General features: G+C 32.1%; 3 protein-coding genes across 3 annotated transcripts; 1 reads left to right on the plus strand and 2 right to left on the minus strand.

Moving 5' to 3' along the window:
• Positions 1 to 1,824: 1,824 nt before the first annotated feature.
• On the minus strand, positions 1,825 to 6,888 carry LOC145734673 (uncharacterized). The gene is made up of 4 exons (XM_081988162.1): positions 6,088 to 6,888; positions 3,773 to 3,989; positions 3,537 to 3,717; positions 1,825 to 2,855 (listed from the first exon to the last, which is right to left on the minus strand). Exons 1-4 carry the CDS (start codon positions 6,767 to 6,769, stop codon positions 2,640 to 2,642), a joined length of 1,296 nt encoding a protein of 431 aa, XP_081844288.1. The 5' UTR covers positions 6,770 to 6,888; the 3' UTR covers positions 1,825 to 2,639.
• An 874-nt stretch (positions 6,889 to 7,762) lies between these two features.
• On the minus strand, positions 7,763 to 21,191 carry LOC145734662 (transducin beta-like protein 3). The gene is made up of 13 exons (XM_081988158.1): positions 21,053 to 21,191; positions 20,077 to 20,308; positions 19,853 to 20,015; positions 18,722 to 18,817; positions 18,401 to 18,661; positions 18,142 to 18,348; positions 17,849 to 18,089; positions 14,773 to 15,141; positions 8,679 to 8,817; positions 8,487 to 8,619; positions 8,201 to 8,431; positions 7,994 to 8,144; positions 7,763 to 7,939 (listed from the first exon to the last, which is right to left on the minus strand). The coding sequence occupies exons 1-13, from the start codon at positions 21,079 to 21,081 to the stop codon at positions 7,780 to 7,782; spliced, it is 2,412 nt and encodes an 803-aa protein (XP_081844284.1). The 5' UTR covers positions 21,082 to 21,191; the 3' UTR covers positions 7,763 to 7,779.
• LOC145734686 (transmembrane protein 186) lies at positions 21,020 to 22,773 on the plus strand. The gene is made up of 4 exons (XM_081988188.1): positions 21,020 to 21,157; positions 21,647 to 22,074; positions 22,147 to 22,322; positions 22,608 to 22,773. The coding sequence occupies exons 2-4, from the start codon at positions 21,666 to 21,668 to the stop codon at positions 22,725 to 22,727; spliced, it is 705 nt and encodes a 234-aa protein (XP_081844314.1). The 5' UTR covers positions 21,020 to 21,157; positions 21,647 to 21,665; the 3' UTR covers positions 22,728 to 22,773.
• Positions 22,774 to 22,977: the final 204 nt, after the last annotated feature.

Below are 22,977 nucleotides of genomic sequence, written 5' to 3' on the forward strand. Positions count from 1 at the left end.
CCGACTTCTTCAGAACAAATCCAACCCATTCAAAAGGAAGTGGCTTTTCTAGTAAGACAGGTAGATGCGTTTAACGGTGCTCCTAAAGAGAAAAACTACCTCTACTTGGACGAAATGCTAACAACACGAAATCTCTTGAAACTGGACACCCAACGACAAGACAGTATAAGAAGCGCTAGAAAGGAGGCGATCAAGTTTATAGAATAAACTATTCGATTCCTGGAACCGAAAGCTGCTGCTAACGTGGCTCCTAAAGAAGAAAAAATGGAAGTTGAAAATCCATAGCGGGCGCTGTTATACGCAGGACAGCCATCCTGTTGAAACCATAATTTTCTAAAATCAGCTTCATTTGGCACAATTTCTCGAAGAGCTGATAAGATCTCAGCTCTCAATAAATCCAAATACCTCCTTCCATTAAGATTATAATCAAATGTAAATGGCCCTATTAAACGATTTCTTAAAATGAGAAACATTGCTCATCAGTCCCTACAACAAAATTAGAAAATTCTGGGTCCTCATTACATTTATTTTTGTACCAGTTCGAGAAACACAGTCTTCTGGGATAATCGGTCTCCAAAAATCCTTGTACAACTGTTGGCTTTTAAGGATGATATCCAGAAGTTTTAAGAACTTGGTGAACAATTGATTTTGGTACGTTTACATCTTGTCCTACCATTCTAACAGATGCGGTTGGGTTTTCATTGACGGCTTGCAAAATATTCCGATTCTGGATTTTATTATGAAGACGGTATATGATCCCCTCGGTTTTTCAAAAGCACCGTATTCTAATAAATTAACAACTAGATTTCTAAAGTGGGACTTGTGTGGTTGGTGTCGTTCTGGATACGTCTCCAAATACCTAATTGAAGTCACATCTGCGTTTCTGTTGTACTGAAGATACAGTGCCAGCATGTCAAATATCTCTTCATTTGAATACTTATTTTGTGGCATTTTAATACAAATATTAATTACAATCACGAACGAAAGCTTATGCAACAATTTTGAAAAACCGAAAAAAATAAATGTTACTGTCATATTCCACAATGTATTTTTCAAGTCAACTTAGAATCAAACTGTTTTTTAACATAAAAGTACATTTTTTTGTAACATGTAATACATCATTTTAATGTAAAAAACGTGCTCTTTTTAACTAGATAAAAAAACAAAATGGCGTCCATAAGAAAAAAAGAAGTTGATGATGGTATCTCGAGACCGAAACGTCGGAACTGAAAACAAAAAACACAGAAAGATAGTCCTTTAAAATTGTCTCTAACAATGTTCAAGGCAAATTTTAAATTTTTTAAAATTAGCGAAAATACAGCACTTTTTTGAAAATGGTCTGAGTTTTTGGTTTTTCGAAAATAATTCAAAAACGAAGCAAATATTAAATATTTTTAAAACGGTGTTGGATTGTCTATTAAATTCTCTAAAACTATCCCCATTTAACCTTTTGCAGTAGCTCTTACGGCAAGCGAGATCCCTGTATAGAGAATCAAATCTTGGACATACAGTATAATATTTTTTTTTTAAATATAGTTACAGTCATAAGTTTACTGCGGGCCGATTTCTATGCACGCAAGTTCTTATCAATCAATTGCCTGCTTATTCGTTTTCTAAACTGTTAAGGAATTAACAAATATCCGTGTAGGAGTAGAAAAATAACTATTTACGCGTTTGCCGACAAGCCGCACCCTTAGAGCGCAAAACTTTAAAGCGATGACAAGTGTCTTTACTATAAAATATTTGTACTGACTTGGATTTTAGTTTTAAAGCTACTTTGACAGTTTTGACACAAAACCACATATAAAAAATTAAACAACAATATAAACTATTAAACCATAATATATTTATTCGACCTGGTGTAACAAAACTAAATAATTTTAAACTGTAAATTCTGCGATATAAAAACTAAATAAAAAAGATCGAGAAAATTCCTTGAATGATTCGATTGTTGTCGAATTTCCAACTTAAACTCTTTTTAATACCCGTGAAAAACTGAGATATATGAACGTAAATGTATAAAAATCTAAGTAATTAAAGCTTCATATTCTTTAACAATAATTCTGAAATAACCAACTTGTCATGTAAATAAAAACAATACGAATTTTTTAACCCTATAAATGAAAATTAAGAATTACAAATTTGTGTTCAAATAATAATATGTATTATTAAATAGTGAGCAAAACATTTTCTAAATTTATATGTTTTAATAAATACAGGGTGTCCGTTTTACGTGCTCAACCATGGGGATTTCGGTTATTTGAAGAGATACAAAGTCGGTTAAATTAGGGCAAAGATGCGCATTTTCGAGATTTGTAAGATGTCGTTTTAAAAATTACAAAATTCCGACTACTTCCGGAACTATCTGGAAAAAAGCGAAATTTTGGAAAAACGTTTTTATTTTTTCTGGACTTATTTAAAGAGACAAATGAAAATGACATCTTACATAGCTCTAAAATGCGCATCCTTGCCCTAATTTAACCGACTTTGTATCTCTTTGTAGCTCGTAAAACGGACACACTGTATATAGATCTGTGTTTTTTTACTTTTTGAATAGTAGATTTTGAGCAATATATATCACAATCTTGCTTTGTAAATAAGTCGTCTTTTTATATAATTAGTCTTATTACTACTATTTACTACTTATGGCAACCATAAATTCGATGAACGATTTGCATATGGTTTTCGTAGTCGCTGTACAAAACCTCTACGCGACAAATATCACAGATAACTTTCGGTGACTGCCTGCCATAAGTGTACGGAGTATCCTTAGCACCCAAATAACACAAGATGTTGTTAATACTGCTTTCATATGAGAGGGACGGAAGCCTAGTTGGAGGTGTAATATTGTATTTCTGGAACAAATTATACTTTATTTCCAAAAGTGATAAACATTTAGCTCTAGGCTTGATTTTTAAACCCGGAGAAGAAATGATTTTAAAAGAATTGAAAGAACCCACGAAAAAAACAACCTGCAGAGTGTCTGAGTATTAAATAAAATAAAAAAATACAATTAACTAAAGAAACTAAATATAAATTTGCTACTGCTGTTGTTTACATAACTCACAATCATCAGCATTAGAATTGAAAACTTCTATTGGCGTTTCAAAATAAGAATTACGCCCTCTATTTTCCTATGTTCGCCATAATGATTTTTAAATTTTCGACTAGACAGCTTATTTTCTACTTACAGTAATGTCTCAATGATATATTTCAGTCTTGGAACTTTTGTTATAGTTTGTAGTTAATATCTTAGTCTGAATTTGTTTTTGTTTCATTTTAGTTCCGTTCTCTTTGGCGCACAATTACGTATTATATTTACCAAGTGCAATTTTGTAACTGCTACAGCACAGAGGTTTCCACTGATATCTCATTGATTTACCCTTGTAAATTAAATTTTAAATATTTTCTAATCTGTAAGTTGCTTCTAGAACAAGAGTTTTAATATGAACAAAGCTGGATACTCTGTCAAGTTTAAAAACAAACTGAAACTTCAATTTTACATCTAAAACTGTGTTTAAAATAACTAAACTAACCTCCTCCATATCCAGAACTGAGTCCAATACAGAACTTTCGACGTGACTGTCAAAATGCCTTTCCAGCAGCACTTTAAGTGGAAACTCGTAGTCACAAATATGACATACAAAAACTTTAATCATATGCGTTTGAATGTGTTCCTTGAATTGTTGTTCAGTGGGAAATATTTCGTTGCAAACCCTGACAAATGTGTTTTTTAAGTGATTACATCTAAAACGTTTGATGCAAGACTCACCTGCAATGAGTTTCGTGAATTTTCATGTGTTCTCCCAGTAACTTTTCATCCTTATATCCATTGCCACATTTACTGCAAAATACTTTAGCATCATCAAAACTACCGGCTTTACTTGTATCAGACGCAGATTCTGTATCTGAAGTTAGTTTTGAAGCAGTTATTGATGAGTTAGTCTTCGAATCTTCAATTCCTTTGCAGTGACATTCATAAAATTTTCCTTTAAACATATTAGTAATCACAATTCAAGTCAGAATATCACAACTAAAATAAATAATTAATACTGCTAGTACATTAACAAAACAATAAATAAAGTAGTTGAGAAACACCTGGCTGCAATCACTAAACTCGCATTCACTCAGTTATCTTGCAGTGTAAGTAGTGCAACAAGAATGTGCGAGGATTATGGACAAAACCATCGATTGGAATATAATTGTTTCATTGTTCTTGTATGTATTTTAAAAAGTGATTAAAAATTTTACATAGACAAGAAAGCATTTTTATCAAAACTATTAAATAGATAGAATTATTGATTGCAAAAAGAGTATTAAAACTATGGACTGATAATTGTAATAAGTAACCCACATTTTCTTTGAAACATTATAAAATTGATCAATCAATGTATTTGATATACAAAAATGGAAAAGACCTATACCCTGATTATTATAACTTTAGTTGCACGTCATAACACACGTGATTCTATTGCCAACCAAACTTACTGGACACTAACATTGCATAGATACGGAAATTTAAATTACGCGCATAAAATATGTTGGCAATAGTGCGCAATGTTGTCGTCTGTTTTCCGATTTTCATTAAACGAGATAGGTAAGATTCATGGACAAAAAACATTCCAACAACCTTCCACGTAGCTGTCTGTTATGCCAAAACCGTCGGATACTGGCTCCAAACAACTTTATTCTATTAAATTTTTGTGTAAAGCTTACGTCTATAATTTGATCTAAAAATTTTGATGGAGCCTTCCAAGCATAGATTGCTTTATCTCGTTTCATTAGACAAAGATGAAGAAAAAATGTGTGTTTGACTCATGTTTGATAATATCCTACGACTGTATACCTATTTGAGGTATATTTGAGGTGGTACCATCTATATTTGAGGTTTTTATCATTATATTTATCAGTTTCGTAAATAAACTAGGGCCGCATTTGTTTTCACGTTCCATGGAGCGAGCAGAGCTTTTTTGACGTCACAATGACGTAATTTGACAATTGGTCAAATTATAGTTTTTGCCAAATTACGTCATTGTGACGTCAAAAACGCTCTGCTCGCTCTATCGAGCTTGAAAACAAATGCGGCCAATGAGTCGTCTTAAATAGTTTTGTGTTCAAAATTCCTTTCAAATAAAAGGAACAAAATAAAAGGAAGGAAAAAGTGGCTGGAAAAACATTATTAAGGCCCTGTTTTCAAGTTTTTTAAATAACATTTGATTGGTTCATTGATGGTCACATTTTAAAAAAAGTTTCTGATGTTTTAGGCATTTGCATTTTGGAATCTTCTGTCCAAAGAATCAGCTTGAATGATGTAAATTAAGGTAAAAGCTTTAAAAAATTAACTAACAAAGCCTATCTAGCTAGCTATCCAGTGGTGTTTTTTAGGATGAAAGGTAAATATACGTATGTATATAAGTATAATAATTTCATAGAAAATGAATGGCAAGGCAATTAACCCTATGAAAAGAGAACCAATGCAAAGATCAATGTTTATGTCAACGATAAGGAAAACTTTCATTTTTGCCTTTTACAGGAATCAAAATTCCAATTTTGAAGAACAACACTAGCTTATTATATAATTTATTGTAGCCCCTGCAATAAGTTATAACTTAAAACTATAATTATTTTGACACAATGAATATCACATTTAATTACTGATACAGGTTGTTTGATAGTGATTATGACGTCAGGGAACAGAGAGTACATAAAATTAAAGTATGACTATGGTCAAAAAGCTCCCTTTAGAGGAGCTTACAAACCCTAAAATATGTGCCCCAAAAAACAGTTTTTTTTTTATTTTAACCCCTAATTTTTAAAAAAAAAATTAATATTTTGGACAGGAGCAATTTTTTTTATTTATGCACAAGTGTATAAAAATGGTATCTGAAAAACTATGCAAAATGAAAAGAAATTTCCAAATGAACACTTTAACATGGCAAACATGCATACCAAATTTCCTTTGAGTAACTTTTTTTCTGTAGGAATTAAAATTTAAAAAATGGTTTTGATGCCCTATTTAATATATTTTTCTATAGAAAGCAATAAAAAAAAATCTTTAAAATTGTATAAATGTGAAAGGGATCTTACCATTACTCTCATCCAATGCTGTATAGCTTTTTGACCTTGTAATATTAATGTTATAGTGCCTGGTTTTTCCTTTAGAACCCTTTCGCTTCCTTATTCTTTTATTAAAACAGAATTTTTTAACACTATCTTCAGAAGAGGCACTACTGGATGAAGCATTCACTACCAATCTAGTAGCAGTATCATTTTGCCAAGTTACTAGCTTTTTCAATTCAATTCCTTTACTTACAGTATTATTATTTGTCTCTAACTTGATATGGTTCTGAGTCTTACTTTTGAAGTCTGAATGTACCTTTTTTGAGATAATATCTTTGGCTTCACTTGAGTTTTCATCAAAGGAAAACTCCATATCCACTGAGCTTTTGTCATCTCGTATAATAATATCATTGTTCCGATACAATATTTGTAGACTATCATTAGCAAAAACTGTTTCAGTCTTGTCCTCGAGTTTGATGTCATTATTTGTATTTTGGGGTTCTCCATAAGGTGCTGTATCAGTCTTAGATTTCTTCTCTTTGGCTAAAACTTTAGGAACGGTGCTTTTGAGCGTTTGTACGAGCAGTTGGCGTGCTAATAATAATTTTGAATGATAACGAAAATAGTGTAAAATTAGCAGTCCGGATGTGCGGAGTTTAGTGCGACAAATTTCACATCGCGGTTGACCGAAGCGGTTGAATCGGCCCATTGTATGTTTTTAACTACGTTTTTAACACATCTTGTGATAGAAATCAGCATTTTTTAAAAAAAAAAGTTTTGTTTAACAAAAATATAACCTAAAAAAACTTTTGTTGTTATTTTTGACGTTTGACAGTGACAAACGACAAATGCCTATGCAATGAGGTAGAGATGGGTTTTCAGTATTTACCCCGTCGAGCAAAAAGAACAAGCATTGTTTTTAGACAATGGAACAAGTATCAGAAAGATTTGGAGAGTAATAAAAAAATGTTTGATTTCTTTTTTTACCAAATTACTTAGCAATAAAATGCACAACTTTGCCTCCATTTAACTAAAGCTCTATCAACTATTGGAGTTTCAAGATAAGAGATCCTCCCTCTGGTGCTCAGTTATGAAAACAGTTTCGGGCTTTGTTTACGTTGATTTTGGCATATTTTGGTTAGGAATTTAGCTCAGGTTTCATAAACTGTAGATATTTTTAGACGTAGAATACGCGGTTTAAGGTTTAAGTTTAAAACCTGAAACGCCCTGTAACGTCGATATTTTAGGTTAACTTGAAAATGGTGTCAAATTGTAGTTAGAAAAGAACCGTTCTAATTTCACAAATCATGGTGGTTTTTTTACCTATTGGTAGCTTGGAGTCTTCTCTTTTGACCACCCAATATAGTGTATTAAAAAAAATTGTCTGACGCAAATTTTTACAAATGTGGACCAGACTTAAAATAAGAAAAAAAAAACGCAATAACACAGAGAAAAATCATCTAAATTGAACCATGAATTTAGCGAATACCAGTATTATCACCAAAACAAAATCATGTTTTAAACAATAAAAATTTCATGGCGTATTTAGTTCACAGTCTCTAAATCAATAGTGCCATAAGCTATATTATTTAAGTAGAAAAAACGAAAAAAAAAATTGAGAGAAAGACAAGAAGAAAAAATCTACTTACACCTTTTTGTATCAAACATAGAGGAGTATCAGTGGAAAATTGAAACTCATTCATAACATTTACAATATATTTATTCTCCAATATTTATATCAACATTTCGAACATGCGGCTGCATACAATTTACAGTATAAGACAAAAAGTGCAAATCTTGCATCATTTGAGTCAATCTCTTAAAATGTCTTTCAGTGTAAGGTAAAGCCGATTCGGTGATTTTGCTAACACCCACAGGCCTAGAAAACAAATGTTAATCACTCTATACAATAATTCACCAGTCAAAACGTTACCTAAAGTCTCCGGTTTGCAATTCATTCAATAAAATATTTAATACCAACTGAGCAGGGTGGCAATTTTTACTGTTCATGTTCCAGTTAAGGGAGCAATTTAGTAAGCTTTCTTTTTGATCATTTCTCAGACTCCTGATAGTGTCAGTTAATCCTGAAAACATTAACAAGTTGAACTACTTCAAACATAAAATTCGTAATTAGTAATACCAGTTTCTCCTTTCTTAATAATTTTTTGTACAATCTTTAATGTTTGCAACGGCTTGTTCAGTTTTAAAGCCAACTTTAAGGCTTTCAACAGCTCTTCGCTCTGCAAGTAATTGCTAAGTTTTTGTTCTTCTAAAGCGATTTCCTCGAGTTCTTTTTGTCTTTGTAGTTTCCGTTCTTCGGTCACATCTTTCCACTTAATTAAATACGAGTCACTTCCACCAGTTATAAAACCTTGAAATTATGCACAAATTAAAAAAAGCAAATTAAAGTTATATGGGTCAATTACCTGACTCGTCACTTTTAAGTGCCAAAGCCCAAATACGACCTTCGTGCTGGTCTAAGGTGCACTGACATTCCGAGTTTTTAATGTTATACAGTTTGATAAGGCCATCTGCGCCAGCACTGAGAATCTGCAATCCCTTTTAAGGCAAATAATACGATAAAACATTGTTAATGGTTCGGAGTCTTATTGACTTACTTTGGCAACAAACTCGGCTCGTAAGACACTAGATTCGTGTCCTTCGAATGTTTTTAAACAAGTAAGGTTAGCCACAGACCACAACTTAATAGTGCAATCTGCTGATGAGGTCACCACTACTTGATCCACTGGTGAAAACCTGTCAAAAATAACACAAATAAAATCATGCATGAGTCTGATCAGATTCACATGATTAAACGCTCAGTGTAGAATATGCTTAGTGTGCGTGTTTTTCAGTATACAGGGTGTCCGGATTTAGTGTGTTTTGACAGGAAAAAATAAAAAAAACTGTTAATACAAAATAAAATAGTAGACCATGCCCAACTAGCAAACTTGTTTTAAAATTGGAAGTTTTGGTGACAAAAATATTTTATTACCATTATGTAAAAGTTTTCCTGTGATTTATATATTTTATAAAAGGTTCACCTGGAACTAAATTGTGTTGGCTTAAAATCTACATTATAAAATTATTACCATCACATTTCCATGACAAATATTATGGTTATCTAATAAAACTATTATTATAAAATCGCAAAAGGACTTATAGCTACTTTACTTGCACCACTATAAAACATTTCAGCTAACTTTCTCGACATTGTTGCAATAATATTTTATAAAGGACATTGTGTGATTGTCTAACTTTGCTATACAATTATTTTATAATTTATCTCGACGTTTTTATAGAATTATTTTATTTGGCAGTCGTTTAGTATAGTTTCATAACTGTTTCATTGTTGTTTTATAAGCGTGTTGTGTTGTTAACTTGACATTGCTTTAAAATTATTTTATACGTATTTTATTTGCCGCTTTAATTAAAATATTCTATTAAGATGTTCACTATAACAATTTTTCTGAAGGTTATTGTACACTAAAATGTGGTTATGTTAAATAAATTATTTTGTATTTGTGTAAATAATTTATAGCTGAACACAATTTATCTTAGTAAGTACGTGGTAAAAAATATAATATATAAAATTAAAATGATATACTTTATTATGAATTATAGCTGAAAATGAAACATCAAAAATCAAACTGGAAAAAAATTAAAAAAAGTGGAGCGTTTCGCAGAAAAGTAAAACTGCGTTATGAAAGTATTATGCATAATAAAAGCTTTTATTTTGCAAGGAAGAATAGCACTCAAGGGATTGCAGTAGCTGATAATAGTGATAATGAAGCACTTCCATCTTGCAGTGCCCAAATATTTGAAAAAAATAATAATTATATGGTATGTTTACACTTTATTCAGACAAATTTAGAGGTTAGGTTTATCGTTTGGCGGGTTTTTTTAGTTGCCTATGCCTAACATTTTAAAACCAAATTACGACACTTTTGTCGTGTAGAGCTACCTGAACTCCGTTATAAAATAAATCTCCCTCCATTTATTTTTATTAAGATTGCTTTAACACATTCTCAAGACTTCGTACTCCTAGGTTATGTTGTATTATTATTACTGTTTTTTCTATAAAACAGAGTAATAGGCCGAACAGGGCCGTATCCAGTGTTCTCGTATCGCCATCTCAAAACTTTCAAATATGAAAAAAAGCAAACCAAAATAAGATGACGATATGAAATTGATGGCAGGCAAATATTTTGAATATGCCGTTTGCTTTTTATTTTTACTATTACAATTACAGCTGCTTTATGCAATGGGAAAATGCTTTTTATTATACTTCTTTGAAAAACCTCTATATTTTCATCTCTGTTAGGACAACGCGTTTTTCTGTGCGCCCGCACGGATTTTTTTTTCGCTGAATTAAAATGCTGAGTAAAATGGCTTTAAAATAGAAACGTACAGCACAATATATTAAATTTAAGACAATTTATAAGCCGACAAATATTTAGCACAAACCTGCATTATCATTTAATATGTAAATGCTGGAATATTTTTTGGATATATTTCCGAAGTATTTTTTGAATTTTTATAGACATTGCCTGACAGTGATAACTTACCACAACTAAATCACCTTTGAACTACTTTAAACAAGTCATAGAAATGATCAATTAGATGTCAGTCATTCCCAACAATTATATTAAAATATACTCAGGAGCTAACTCCGATATTCCAGAATACATCTTAAAACAAGTGGCACAGTCAAACGCAAATTTACTGCCAGAGAATTCTAGGGCAAAATATGAACAAGAATATCATTTTTAAGTCTTTTTTTCTTAAGTCTGGTTTTTATGCCTTCGTTTTTAAAGAAGTATAATGAAAATTATTCTTCATAATTAGTCCAAAAATAGGTTTTCCGTGCTTTGCGTGACTTCCGGTGTTCGGCTTCGCCTCACATCTGAATTGGTCATACGTGAACGGAAAAACCCTTATTTTTGTACTCCTAATGAAATACAGTGCGTTTTTTTTAACGCGCAACATAGGATTTCACGTGTTAAATTTTTAAGCCCATGTTAGACCATGTAATTTTGGAACTACAAGTATTAAACTTGACGGGTGGCTATTTCGTACCCTGAAGCTTAAGTAAATTTACCAATTCGGCCTAAAAAGTGTTAAAAAACTTGCAAAAAATCATCTTTTTTCGAAAAGGTTTTATCGTTTCATACTCCCTGTATGCATTGTTGTTCTTTGTTGTGTTTGATACTGGCACGGCAGGTAGCAGGTAAAATTTGGCGTAGAAAGTAAAACAGGGTGATCATTAACTTTATATCAAGAAAGTTAAGAACAAAAGAAGTATTTTTATAAGTGAATTGTTCAAATTGACCTCCGTTTGAAGCTAAACAGTATATTCCAAACAATCATAAAATGCCCTTTTGGCGTTCAAAAGATGTCTGGTCGTGATGCAGTCAAAATAAGTCACTTTACCTGCTACCTGCCCTGCCAGTATTAAAAACAACAAGGAACAACAATGCATACAATGCATATAGTTTTAAATAACTTTTTAGACCAAATTGGTAAACGGGTTGGTTAAGCTTCAGGGTACTAAAGACACACCCGTCAAGTTTTATACTTGTAGTTCCAAATTAACATGGTCTAACATGGGCTTAAAAATTTAACACGTAAAATCCTATGTTGCGCGTTAAAAAAAACGCACTGTATACTATTTTGTAATTGAAAATGTACTTTACCGCACGATTGTTCATGGCGGATTTTCTTTTTTATTTGCAAAGTCAATTCGTTAAGATTCGCAATTTCCATCGCCAATGACATTGAAAAAGCAAGATATTGCAATTGAAAAAAAGCGAGTGCCAGACCTGCGTTATGGGTTCTGCTTCTCTGTTCTGTGACATCTTTGTTTTATTATCATTTTATAAATGTTGCTTGTTTACTAATTTGTCACAGAAAAGCTACGTTGTGTGCATAACTGTTTTATAAAATGGAGCCATTTTGTTTTAATAGTTTAAGGGGTTATAAATAAAAAATATTAAATAAAAGTAATAAACACACATGGTTTCTACTGTTTTTGAAGATGAAACGATAACTTATTAAGAAAGTGTTGATAAAATTATTATCACTTATTTTTTGTTGAAAAATAAATTTAAAAACCTAACCTCTAATTTTACAATATTACTAAGAAAATTATTAAACTAACATTGTCGTGAGGCCCGATAAAAATCTGTCACAAACATAATATATGATTCACAGAAAAATTTCGTTCGCACTATAAAAGAGGGTAAGCACTACGCGAAAGCACTCACATCATGAGTTGAGAGTTTAACAGTATGGCGTCTGTTTGTAAAACGGACCTGGTCCCCATCTTGGCTTCCATGTTCGTGATTCCTTTTAGTAGATAAACAGAAAGCGTTTATAATGCAAAAATTATTTTGCAGCTATCTTAATACATTTTAAAAACAAAACCGTTTCATTAAAGTAAATTCACTACACACATCGGTTTTATAACGACTGTCAAATAAACTTGTATAAAACTGTTAAAAAGCAATTACATTATTGTTTTAGAGTTCCTGCTGTATAGCAGTGGCTGTGGAAACTATAAAAACTGTTCTATAGAAGTCGCAGTTAAGATTTTATAGTGGTATTAATAATGTTTATATATGTATTTTATAAGCTATTTGGAGTTAATTTTGCAGCTTTTATTCAATCACAATGTTTTATAAGGTGGTGCCAATTTTGCGTTTATAAGTATCGAGTAGTTGTTTTTAAAATGTTCATAAGCTTATGCTGTTTTATAAGAAAACGTTGCCGCAATTCTAATAAAACAAAAAATTGCTAGTTGGGTGGCAAAGGTGAAAAAAAATACAAAGTTGATAAATTTTTAATGGAACACCCTGTATATTTTCTGGTGAGTTGATAGATCTTTTTCTCCTGATTCCAAAAAATATATAAAAATTTGACACTTGGTTTAACTGGTTTCGAATTATTAGCATTTGAAAATTGTTATTTTATTGTTTTTCAGAATCACAGTTGACGTAACTGACAGTTGGTCGTCAATATATTGTCTTGCTAAATTACGTCATCATGACGTCAGATTCGCTCTGCACGCTGGATGGAGCATCAACTCCAATGCCAATGACATTTAGTCTCTTTGATTATTCATGACAACTGTGATTTTGAAAACAATAAAACCACAATCTTTAAATGCCAATGCCAAAAAATTTCAACTTATTATTTATTTTTTGGAATCAGAAGATCTATCAACTCATTGGGAAACATACAAGTTGTTCTATTAAAAATGTATCAACTTTGATTTCTTTTAACTTTTGCCATGTTCTATTATTATAATCAAGAACATTTTTTGGTGCTTTAGGTGAAGCCCTTTAACTTTTGTATTAACAGTTTTTTTCTATCTGCAAAGTCGCAACAAGCTGTCTAAATAAACCGCGCCTCACACAGGGACAGTGATTTTTTTGGGTCATTTTTAAAACCTTGCCATTTCTAAACGAAACGACAGATTTTGATACAGTTTGGATTATCATTGAGCTTAATTTACTAGCTCTTGGTTGATGTAAAAACTTTTGCTGTAATGCACTCTAACTGCCTTATACAGGGTGTGAAATAAGTGCGTGCAAAAAATTTAAATTTTCAATCCCCAATTGACCAATAATTTTGTTTGGTTTTGTTTTAACATAAGAAAGTGTTATTTAGGTCAATATCTGGGGACGTTTTTCAATTAACGTCTCATGTCTCAAGACATATTAATTCATTGGAAAACGACGACATTACAGTGCTCAATCTCGAATTAAAGCAGTAGCTTTGAACTGTCATTTTAAGTCACGCGTAGGTCCAATATTATGTGTTGCATAATTTTAAGTAACTCCTTTGACCGATAGAACCATACAGGGTGTTAGAGACAATTAAATTGGAAGAACAACTTGTGCAAACAATTTCAAGTTTTACTCAATGTCGTTGGACACCCTGTAAGGTATTTATATGGGGCTAGGCCAAATATGGGGCTTGTCCTAAAAAGTACACAGATGTTGAAACATAGAACGGCATTTGAATGATAGATGCCTGCTAAATGGCTTAATTCAAGATTGAACAGTGTTATAACCATTTTAACACGAAAACCGACTTTTTTTGCAAGCAAAAAATAATATCGCAAAATGGGGAGTCACTATGGGGAAAAAACAAAATATAAACACTCCGTATTTTAGAAACAAAGCGTTATTGGATCTATGCTCATATGACCTACTTTTTGTCATATTTTTGGACGTAGAGTACGTACACCGTTAAATTATTGCAGACTAATTTTGTAACACCCTGTCTAAACAGCTGGTAGTTAATTTTGAAGTAGACGTTCATAATCTCTTAGTGTTCAATTTGTAGCTCAAGTTCATTTTGTAGCTGGTAGTTTAGTTTTAGTAAAACTGTTGAAGAAAGTTGTTATTTTGAGGTTACGACAGTCATTGTCAGATTTAAATAAAATATGCAGTGCGTAAAATTCAAAATAGTGTTTCTGTGATAAAAAAAGGTACTATATTATTAATTAAAATAAAATTGTTTATCGTCCGTAAATATACTAAATAATTGAAAACAATTTTTAGAATTGATTGATTTTTAAATTATTTCCAATTATTAATTAATTCAGATGCTGTTCAATTGCGTGAATTATTATTTTCTAGTTTGTTGACAATTTATCCTATTTACAAAAATATTGTTATATGTACTGATATTAAAAACACTCACCTAACACTCCACACGCCTCTTTTATGTCCTTTCAGCACTCCCAACAGTTCCAGAGTATCACAGGTCCATAATTTAACAGTTTTGTCCTGTGACGCGGTTGCGACTATTTTATCATTAGGGCTCACAGCCACATTATTTATCTCCTTCTGATGCGCGATCGCAGTTTGTTTGCACTGTAACGAAATAGGCTCGTTCCCAGTGTCCATTGCTTCGTCAGTCTTTTTCTTGTCTGAACTATTGATGCCTTTTGGTATTTCCCAAAGTTTCAGGCATGTGTCCTGGCTAGCGGATACGAACCAAAATTGTGTCGTTTGAAAAAACGAGACTGAACCTACTGATCCTGTGTGTCTTTTGCCTATTGCCAAACACCTAAAATATTTTATTTTTGTGAAATTTATGAGGAAGTATAAGTGACTACTAAAATACCATATTGCATTTACTTCTTAATTGTCTTATATTTGATAGGTATTATTAATTGGCCCTGCTTTTTTAGATCGATTTGCGTGACTTAACTACCACTTATCGAGCAGCGCACAGTGGATCGAGATATACGAAACAGAAACAGTTTTGCTGCTGTTTTAAAACATTCAGTAAGATCTGGATGATTTTAAACATTTAGAAAACTACCACTAGACTATTAGAATTTTGCCCTTTCGAAAAAACAGGTGGAAAATTTCACAATTATTTATATGAAATCGACGGTAAGAAATGAGAACAATGTTCTTGAAAAAGATACTGAAAAAATTTGTAAGTAACATGTGCCAGTCAACAATAGCTAATGTGACAGACACACACCCGCGCCGATAGTTTGACACATGTCACTTATACAAGTTTTTAGTAAAACAGAACTTCTGCTACTTTAGTTGGGTGTGTTAAATAGTTTTAATAAACTACACAGGGTGTCCCTGAATTGAAATTATATTGACTTTTGCACATTCTAGCAAGTGTCTTTTTTCATATGCTGTTTAAAAAACAGCATTATCTAGCCTAGTTTTTTTTTAATTGTATTAAAAGGTTTTCATAAAAAGTTCATTCATGTTCGCATTTTATGAAGCCAAGATTTTCATTTGTAATAATAATAGTGTAGATTGAGTTTCTATGACACAAATTACAAGCCGCCTATGCATGTCCACTTTACTTTCAGGTTTCTAGGATACCTCTATAGCTCAATCACATTTACTCAACTGCACGGTAGATAAATGCGCACTCAAGAGTCGTGTACTAATAGTTTAATTTATAAAGTTTTTCAAAAAACCTGTTTCCGCACCATTTTTTTTTTCAGAAACTCTGACTGTTTCTGAAAAAAAAAATGACAACTTTATGACCAAAAAACATGTACCTTTAATAAATTGGAAACATTTGCACTATAAGAAAAGTTTAGTTTAATAATCTTTAACAAAATTAAATTTAACAATTAACTAGTAATTAACAGTTACTAAACTTTAAAAAAATTGTAAAATCAGTAGTTTTTGATCATAAAATATAACATTCTTCAAAATACTCCAAGGCTTTAAAAGAAAATGTTTCTAAAGCACCCAGTTTTCTAATGACGTAAAAGTTAGAGGCAAGAAATTACATTGACAACCCAGACTGGTGTGCCAGTGGTTTATGTAAAATCCATTAATTTACACTAAAAAAACTGCCTTTCCTAGGAAACTAATCCTGCAATAGTTGCAAAAAACGATGATATTTTTTTATCTTTGACATCTTGTATCTTGAAAAAGGAGAACTTAAGAGGGTATGTTTAAAGGTAGATTTTCTCATACAATTTAGAGACACCCTGTATATTATTTAAATTTCAACATAGTTATAAAAAAAGTGGTTTTCTTTTTCTAGTTTTTCAATTTTTCAACTTCATTATATCGACTTATGTTTTCACTTACAATGCCTGATTCTATAGTTTCTTGTGGCTTATTTTTGTCTGTGACAAACATTACAGCAATTAAACATTTCTGAAGAGATTTTTTTTCTTTCCTTTGAAACTGGCTTCGAAACTGTAGAGTGATTATACAGATAAAGTGTATCTCATAAGTGTAGGTAGGCTGTATAATTCTATTAGTTTCGAAATATTTTATTATTCCACTGATTATTTTCTAATTCTATTTTGAGGCGCAAATAAGGAAAACTGCAGGATCATCATCACTAACGTTTTACTACACGTTTTACCATCAAGTGTTCTGAAATGTGGCGTTGGCAACGCATTACGATGTATTAATGTCAGTAAAATTCACAAAAAAATGGGAGAAATGACTTGTTCTGCTATTCCAGGTCTGCACTGTTTAGTGACATTCTATGGAGAATGACAAAAGTGTCCATACAATCTACTAATTCCGTCCAAAGTCTTTCAAACAGTTTTTGCAAGTTTTGTCCTTTTGTAACTGGTTTGTGTCAAACAGTAAAAAAACTGTTAGCAAAGTTTGATTCGCAATTTTTTGTTTGTCATACAAATTTAAGAGAGATGGATTACGAGACTTTTAAACTTCATACGAAAATATACGATCCATCAAAATTTTCACCCTGTAGACCTGAGCTTCTTAAGCACAAAGCAATACATCTCAAGAACTTACACAGGCTACAGAGGTAGCCTTCAAAAAATGTTTGGTAGAAGATAGACGGGCGCTGTGAATTCGATTGGTTCAAAGAACAACAACTTCCAATATTCGAGAAGGTTTTTATTGATCAAACTGATACTTCAAGTAATAGAATATACTTGATATAAGCATGTTCATCCCACTTATTACCTTAGTTTCAAATTCAAAATATTGCACTTATTTTAATTTTGAGATGATAAGTTGTCAGATTTAACCGATGTAGACGATCCAAACAAAGTTCATAATAATTGCGGCAATGACTCTGATTCTTTTTTTAAGGTCATTTACATTTTTTTTCAAATAAGATTTATATACCTATATCTGGATATGAATAAACCAATTTCAAAGTCTTTTAAGAGAGTTTGTGTTAACTGTAATATGATTGTGATTTATTTTAATTTTGAGTAAGTATTACTACACTTACTTTCAGTATTTCTATGCCTTTTCAAAGAATTAACTATATTACATTAAATAATAATAAATACCTTGCTTCTCCATTTTCAAAATGCCATAATCGTACACTATTATCCTTGCCTGACGAAAGCATTAAGTCCCGATCCACAGGACTTACAGCCAAAGCTAATACAAGATCTTCGTGTCCTTGTACTAGCGTACAACTCATTGTAACATTATTGTAAATCTTTATGTCTTTGGAATTTGTTGCTACTGCAAAATGATTCTCATCCTTGCCCACCACTGCGATATCCAAAATTTCATCAGAAAATCCTATAAAATTTTTAATTAAACACTCGATTCAAACAGGTCTTCTGAAACTCACCAATAAATTGCTTCAAGCGAACGAAAGATTTTAAATTATGAATGACTATATTGTGATCAGCACTGACAACAGCCAAGCTTTTGGCATTTTTACTGTAAAGTAAATGTGTAACAGCCAATCCACCTTCTTCTGATGCTTTGGATATCATAGAGTTCGATTGAACGAAAACTTCTTTAGAGTGTTTCACATCCCACACACGAATTATGCCTGAAAATTGCAACTTAACCCTGACTAAACAGGCATAATAACACAAACATACCATTTTCGCCTGCTGATGCAACATACAACCCATCAGGTTGCGATTTAAATCCGGGGAGTTTAAATTTCATCGGTAAACTCACAATAACTTCCACCGCTTCGTATACCGCGATAGTTTTTAAAGGAGTCGCTTGGTAAAACTGCCACAGCACGATCACTTTATCTCTACCGCAAGAAATAAAATGTTTCATGTCGGGTGCGAAAGTGATCGAAGTAACTTTACTGTAGTGAGCATCATGAATTGTTTTTAAATCTCCTTTAGCTGGGAAAGTTTACTGTCGTTGAAACGTTGTCGGTTAGTGAAAAATGTATGGTGACTTACCTAAATCGTAACAATTAATTTTGCCATCGTCTCCTGATGCCAACAAACTGTTTTCGTCTGGATGATATTCTACTACGTTTATAACACCTTGACAACCTGCAAACAAATTGTTTAATTTGCATCTTATTTTAAGGCTTTAAAAACGCTGTTAAAGGTTTAAATAAATATTTATATGCCAAAAGACTAATAAAACAGCATCTGTAATCTGCTTCTGTTTTAAGGAGTTACATCTTGATTACAGCCCACAAACGTTTCCAGAGAAGTAGACAAAAGTCTACATAAATGAATATTTGTCAAAACCCCGTTAGTATTCCGTTAGCGAAAGAACTCGTTTCAAAATGAATATTATAACAAGCTGCTGAAGAGTTATTCCTCAAAAAATCTAAGGAAATTTACATTAAGCAGTATGCAGAGTTCAAGAAATTTTGTACCAACAGATGTTTAACTGAGAACTATAGTGAAAAAGTGTTATCTGCCTATTTTTTGGACAAAGACCGGGTTCATCGAAACTATGGTCATTGTATTCGATGCTTAAAGCAACATTTATTACCAACGAGGGGGTAACCATTGTGGAAAAAATGTGACAAGATTTCGCATTTTTAAAGAAATTGCAGCAATTTCGCGTGATTTCTAATGATTTCTCAAGATTTCCAGTAATTTCGCGGAACTTCCAGAGATTTTGCGTGATTTTGCAAGGATTTCGTGGGATTTTGTGGGATTTCGCGGGATTTTGCAGGAAATTCCACCAATTTTGTGACATGATTTCCATACTGGTTACTCCTTCGATTGCCAATCATGACCTAAATATTTCCAAGTATTTTAAGTTTATCGCATTTCTAAAGAGGAAGAATAAAAGATACCTTAGGTACTTTTTTTCTAGAGATTGTAAAGTAGGAGGAAGTGTCACTTTAGTCTCTGATATTGAGTTAGAAAAGTAACCTTTTAATCCATGAATTGCAAAAATAGCTGTTTATGTAATCATGTTATAGAAAGTAAGATTTTGTGTAACTATAATTCAATTTAGCAACCAACTTATTGTATGTATCTCAGACTGAGAAAATAGTAATAATATAGAAATAACATTAAAAAACAAAGACAATTTCTAATATAGTAATAATTTAACTGTCATACCTTTCAAAGCCAGGAGGCAAGCTTGATATTCCAAATCCCATATCCTTATGACACTGTCAGATCCACCGGACGCTAACTTATTTCTATTGAGGCTCAGCTTTGCTACCGGTCCTTTATGTATGTACTTCCACATTTTTTGCAACTCTCCATTGTTATTCCATAACTATTGCAAAATACACGATTTAATTTGCTGTTAATGATACTTTGCGCTTATAATAACTAACTTTTAATAGTCCACTTTTATGTGAGGACACTACTCGATTTCCATCTGTAGTAAAAGTCTGAATAGAGTCGACTTCCTCCGATTCGTTTGTGCCTCCTATAGTTTGAATTACTAAACCAGTGTCAACGTTTAGTACATTTATGGCGGACTCGCTCTGACAGTACAAGTTCTCGTCAATCCATTGGACGTTACCTCCAGTGTAAAAGGCTCCATGTTTTGATTCGATATCAAAGCTGGAAAAATTTAAGACATAAGTACATTATGTCCGGTTTATGCGTTCAAATTAAAAAATTAATTTGACGGTATTTTTGGATGTACAAGGGATGAAATTTCACTATGTGTTCTTTAGGTAAATTTGAGTCAAAAATGTCCTATAAACATGGGTCCGCAAATGCTTCCTTACCAAGATATGATTTTTTTTTAAATTTAATAGTGTTATATTCATAGGTATATCCAATAGCAAACAACAACTGTGCGTAAAGAGGGTCATTACGTAACGGAAAACTATGCGTAATTAGCTATTTACACTGAGGTCGTAGGTAAAATCAATTATTATCGCACTAGTGTAGTAAAATCGATCTTTCACGTAACTCAAAATAAACTACTAGTATGTAATGGATCATTAATTACCATGCTAGTCGTGGGTAAAATAAATTATTACCGCACTAGTGTGGTTAAAGCTAGTATAATGAATCATTACAGTTCTGGAGTTCTATTGGAAAAATAGTATTTTTTTAATTAAATTAAAATACATACAATTAGGAATATTAGGACTATAAAAATATCCCTGAATTCCCTGATGGAATAATCTATACCACACACTTAATACCACAGACACAATGGAGGAGATTATAACTTATAACACTCTAACCTCAAATTAGATGTAAACATTAGTAAACAAAAGGTGATCTATTTAATAAATATTTGTGGCTTAGTAAACTTTTTACTCTAAATTTGCAATAAAATAGTGTACTTACGCTTCTATTAACTTGCTTGAAGTAGTCATATTCACAAATAACGCCGATTTAATAAACTAAAAGTTCCACGAGGCACGATTTGTTACACACCATACGACAGGATAGGTAAGTTTTCAGTTTCAGTTTCTCCGTTGCAAAACTGAATAGGCAAATACCATAAATAGTAAAAAAAGTTAAAATTTTAAGAGTTTTTACCACTTACACTGTCTCGGTAATATTTTGTAAATGAGTAAGAAGGAAAATATTGAAAATAAACAGTTCAAAATAATAATGTTTCAATTGAGGTTATGTGTGTTCCCGGTCTGTCTTTGTTTGTTGTCACATGTCAAATGTCGGTTTATGCGGTATAGTTTATTCCGAAATTTTCTTTGAAAAGAAGAGGGAATAAAAATAGATAGTAAAAGTTTAAAACTAGTGTTATATTTAAAGTTAATTGTACAATATGGAAAAAAAGCGGTTTTATTTGCTGGGATATATTTTTTTTAACCATTCTAATTATAAACTTTTTTAATTGTCACCTTTGGTCAGATTTAATTTTATATTTAACATTATCATACTGACTGCATTATGGTATAATATTTTTCACACTTTCAGGTATCTTATCACCACAATCATGCACATAATTACAAAGTGTATTCAATGCAATCGTCTCAAAAACATAGCAATGACAGTTTCAGTAAGGCATATACGAAAATCCCCAATTCTGCTTAATGAAGAAAAAGATAATTTTGGAAAAAAGAAAATTTTAGAACAAATCAAAGAACACAAAGAGAAGAGCAGCTCATCTAAAGAAGGTCTCACAAAAAGTTATATTATGGATGTATTGCTTAACCCACGTAGTGAGCCGGTCCCCGGGGACTTTAAGCTAGTATACAAGTTTTCTTTGGTGCGCTACTTTGCTTTGGTCAATCGACTTAAATTGTATCACACGATATCTTCTGCAGTGGCGTCGACGGCAGTTTCCGGATTGTACTTGTCTGGAATAGTTCCTGAAACTGTTCTTAACACAACAGTTTTGAGTTGTGAGTGTTCTTATTTGTGTCATGCATGTTTAAAGAATGGGGATGATTATTGTTAATTTTTTTCCATTGCAGCTCTTACTGGTTGTCTGTTGTTATACAGTTTAGGCTTTGCAGCAACGAGATTTGTAGGATTCGTATATGTTAATGAGAAAACCGATATGGTGAGAATTGCTTTTGTTGATTTTTGGGGCAGAAGAAGGGATATTGAAGTGCATATTAGCGATATCGTTCCACGTTCTGAATCACCGGTAAGAGATGAATGAGTTCTGAGTCATTTGAAATCATACAGCATCACTTTCGTTTTCAATATAAAATGAAGAAATATTAATTGAATAACTTTTTAATGGAATTAAAACAACAACATTGAATAAAAATAAAGTAGATAGTAGGTAGAGGAAATAAGAATGAAACTAGATAAAAGAAAGAGCGTCTTGACGGTATCTTTTTCAATTCTCTACTATGTACGCATTTAGAAATGGTTTGAGGTACTGAAAACTTAATTATACACCGATTTCAGCAAGACTATTTTTTAGGTCAACTTCCTCAGCAAACTGTACTTCACTGTAAGACGGTACTCTACTGAAGAAACTTTAAAATTAGTGTTAGAGCCTATAAATATAGTAGATCTTAAAAAATTTAATACTATATTGTAAAAGTTAATAAGAGTGTATTACGTGAAATAAAATATTTAGAAGAGCAGTTACGCGCGTTTTTTATTCGGTAGAAAAATGGTTTAAAAGCAGAGAAAGTTAAATGGAAATCCGGTTTCTTTCCTCTACCTCACTTACGTAATTTGCATGACATGAACTTCCGGTCTTGCGCGGTCGTTTTATGAGATGAAACCATGGCCGCATGTTAAAATATGGTTACCACCAGCCTGAGCAAATTATTCAGCCTGTCCAA

Source organism: Ips typographus, linkage group LG1, assembly GCF_016097725.1.
Source record: "Ips typographus isolate SLU linkage group LG1, UJ_Ityp_2.0, whole genome shotgun sequence".
NCBI classification, from domain to species: Eukaryota; Metazoa; Arthropoda; class Insecta; order Coleoptera; family Curculionidae; genus Ips; species Ips typographus.

What these genes read in the sequence shown, in the direction of transcription:
- LOC145734673 (XM_081988162.1), bottom strand. Translation starts at nt 6,769, where the DNA reads ATGGGCCGATTCAACCGCTTCGGTCAACCGCGATGTGAAATTTGTCGC. An exon ending in AGCATTGGATGAGAGTAATG is followed by an intron (nt 3,990 to 6,087) that starts GTAAGATCCCTT and finishes ATATGTTTAAAG; the next exon opens with GAAAATTTTATGAATGTCAC. An exon ending in CAGTTCTGGATATGGAGGAG is followed by an intron (nt 2,856 to 3,536) that starts GTTAGTTTAGTT and finishes AATTTGTTCCAG; the next exon opens with AAATACAATATTACACCTCC.
- LOC145734662 (XM_081988158.1), bottom strand. Translation starts at nt 21,081, where the DNA reads ATGACTACTTCAAGCAAGTTAATAGAAGC. An exon ending in TCAAGCAAGTTAATAGAAGC is followed by an intron (nt 20,309 to 21,052) that starts GTAAGTACACTA and finishes AAATTTTTCCAG; the next exon opens with CTTTGATATCGAATCAAAAC. An exon ending in TTGCCTCCTGGCTTTGAAAG is followed by an intron (nt 18,818 to 19,852) that starts GTATGACAGTTA and finishes ATTTGTTTGCAG; the next exon opens with GTTGTCAAGGTGTTATAAAC.
- LOC145734686 (XM_081988188.1), top strand. Translation starts at nt 21,666, where the DNA reads ATGCACATAATTACAAAGTGTATTCAATGCAATCGTCTCAAAAACATA. An exon ending in TAACACAACAGTTTTGAGTT is followed by an intron (nt 22,075 to 22,146) that starts GTGAGTGTTCTT and finishes TTTCCATTGCAG; the next exon opens with CTCTTACTGGTTGTCTGTTG. An exon ending in TTCCACGTTCTGAATCACCG is followed by an intron (nt 22,323 to 22,607) that starts GTAAGAGATGAA and finishes ACTATTTTTTAG; the next exon opens with GTCAACTTCCTCAGCAAACT.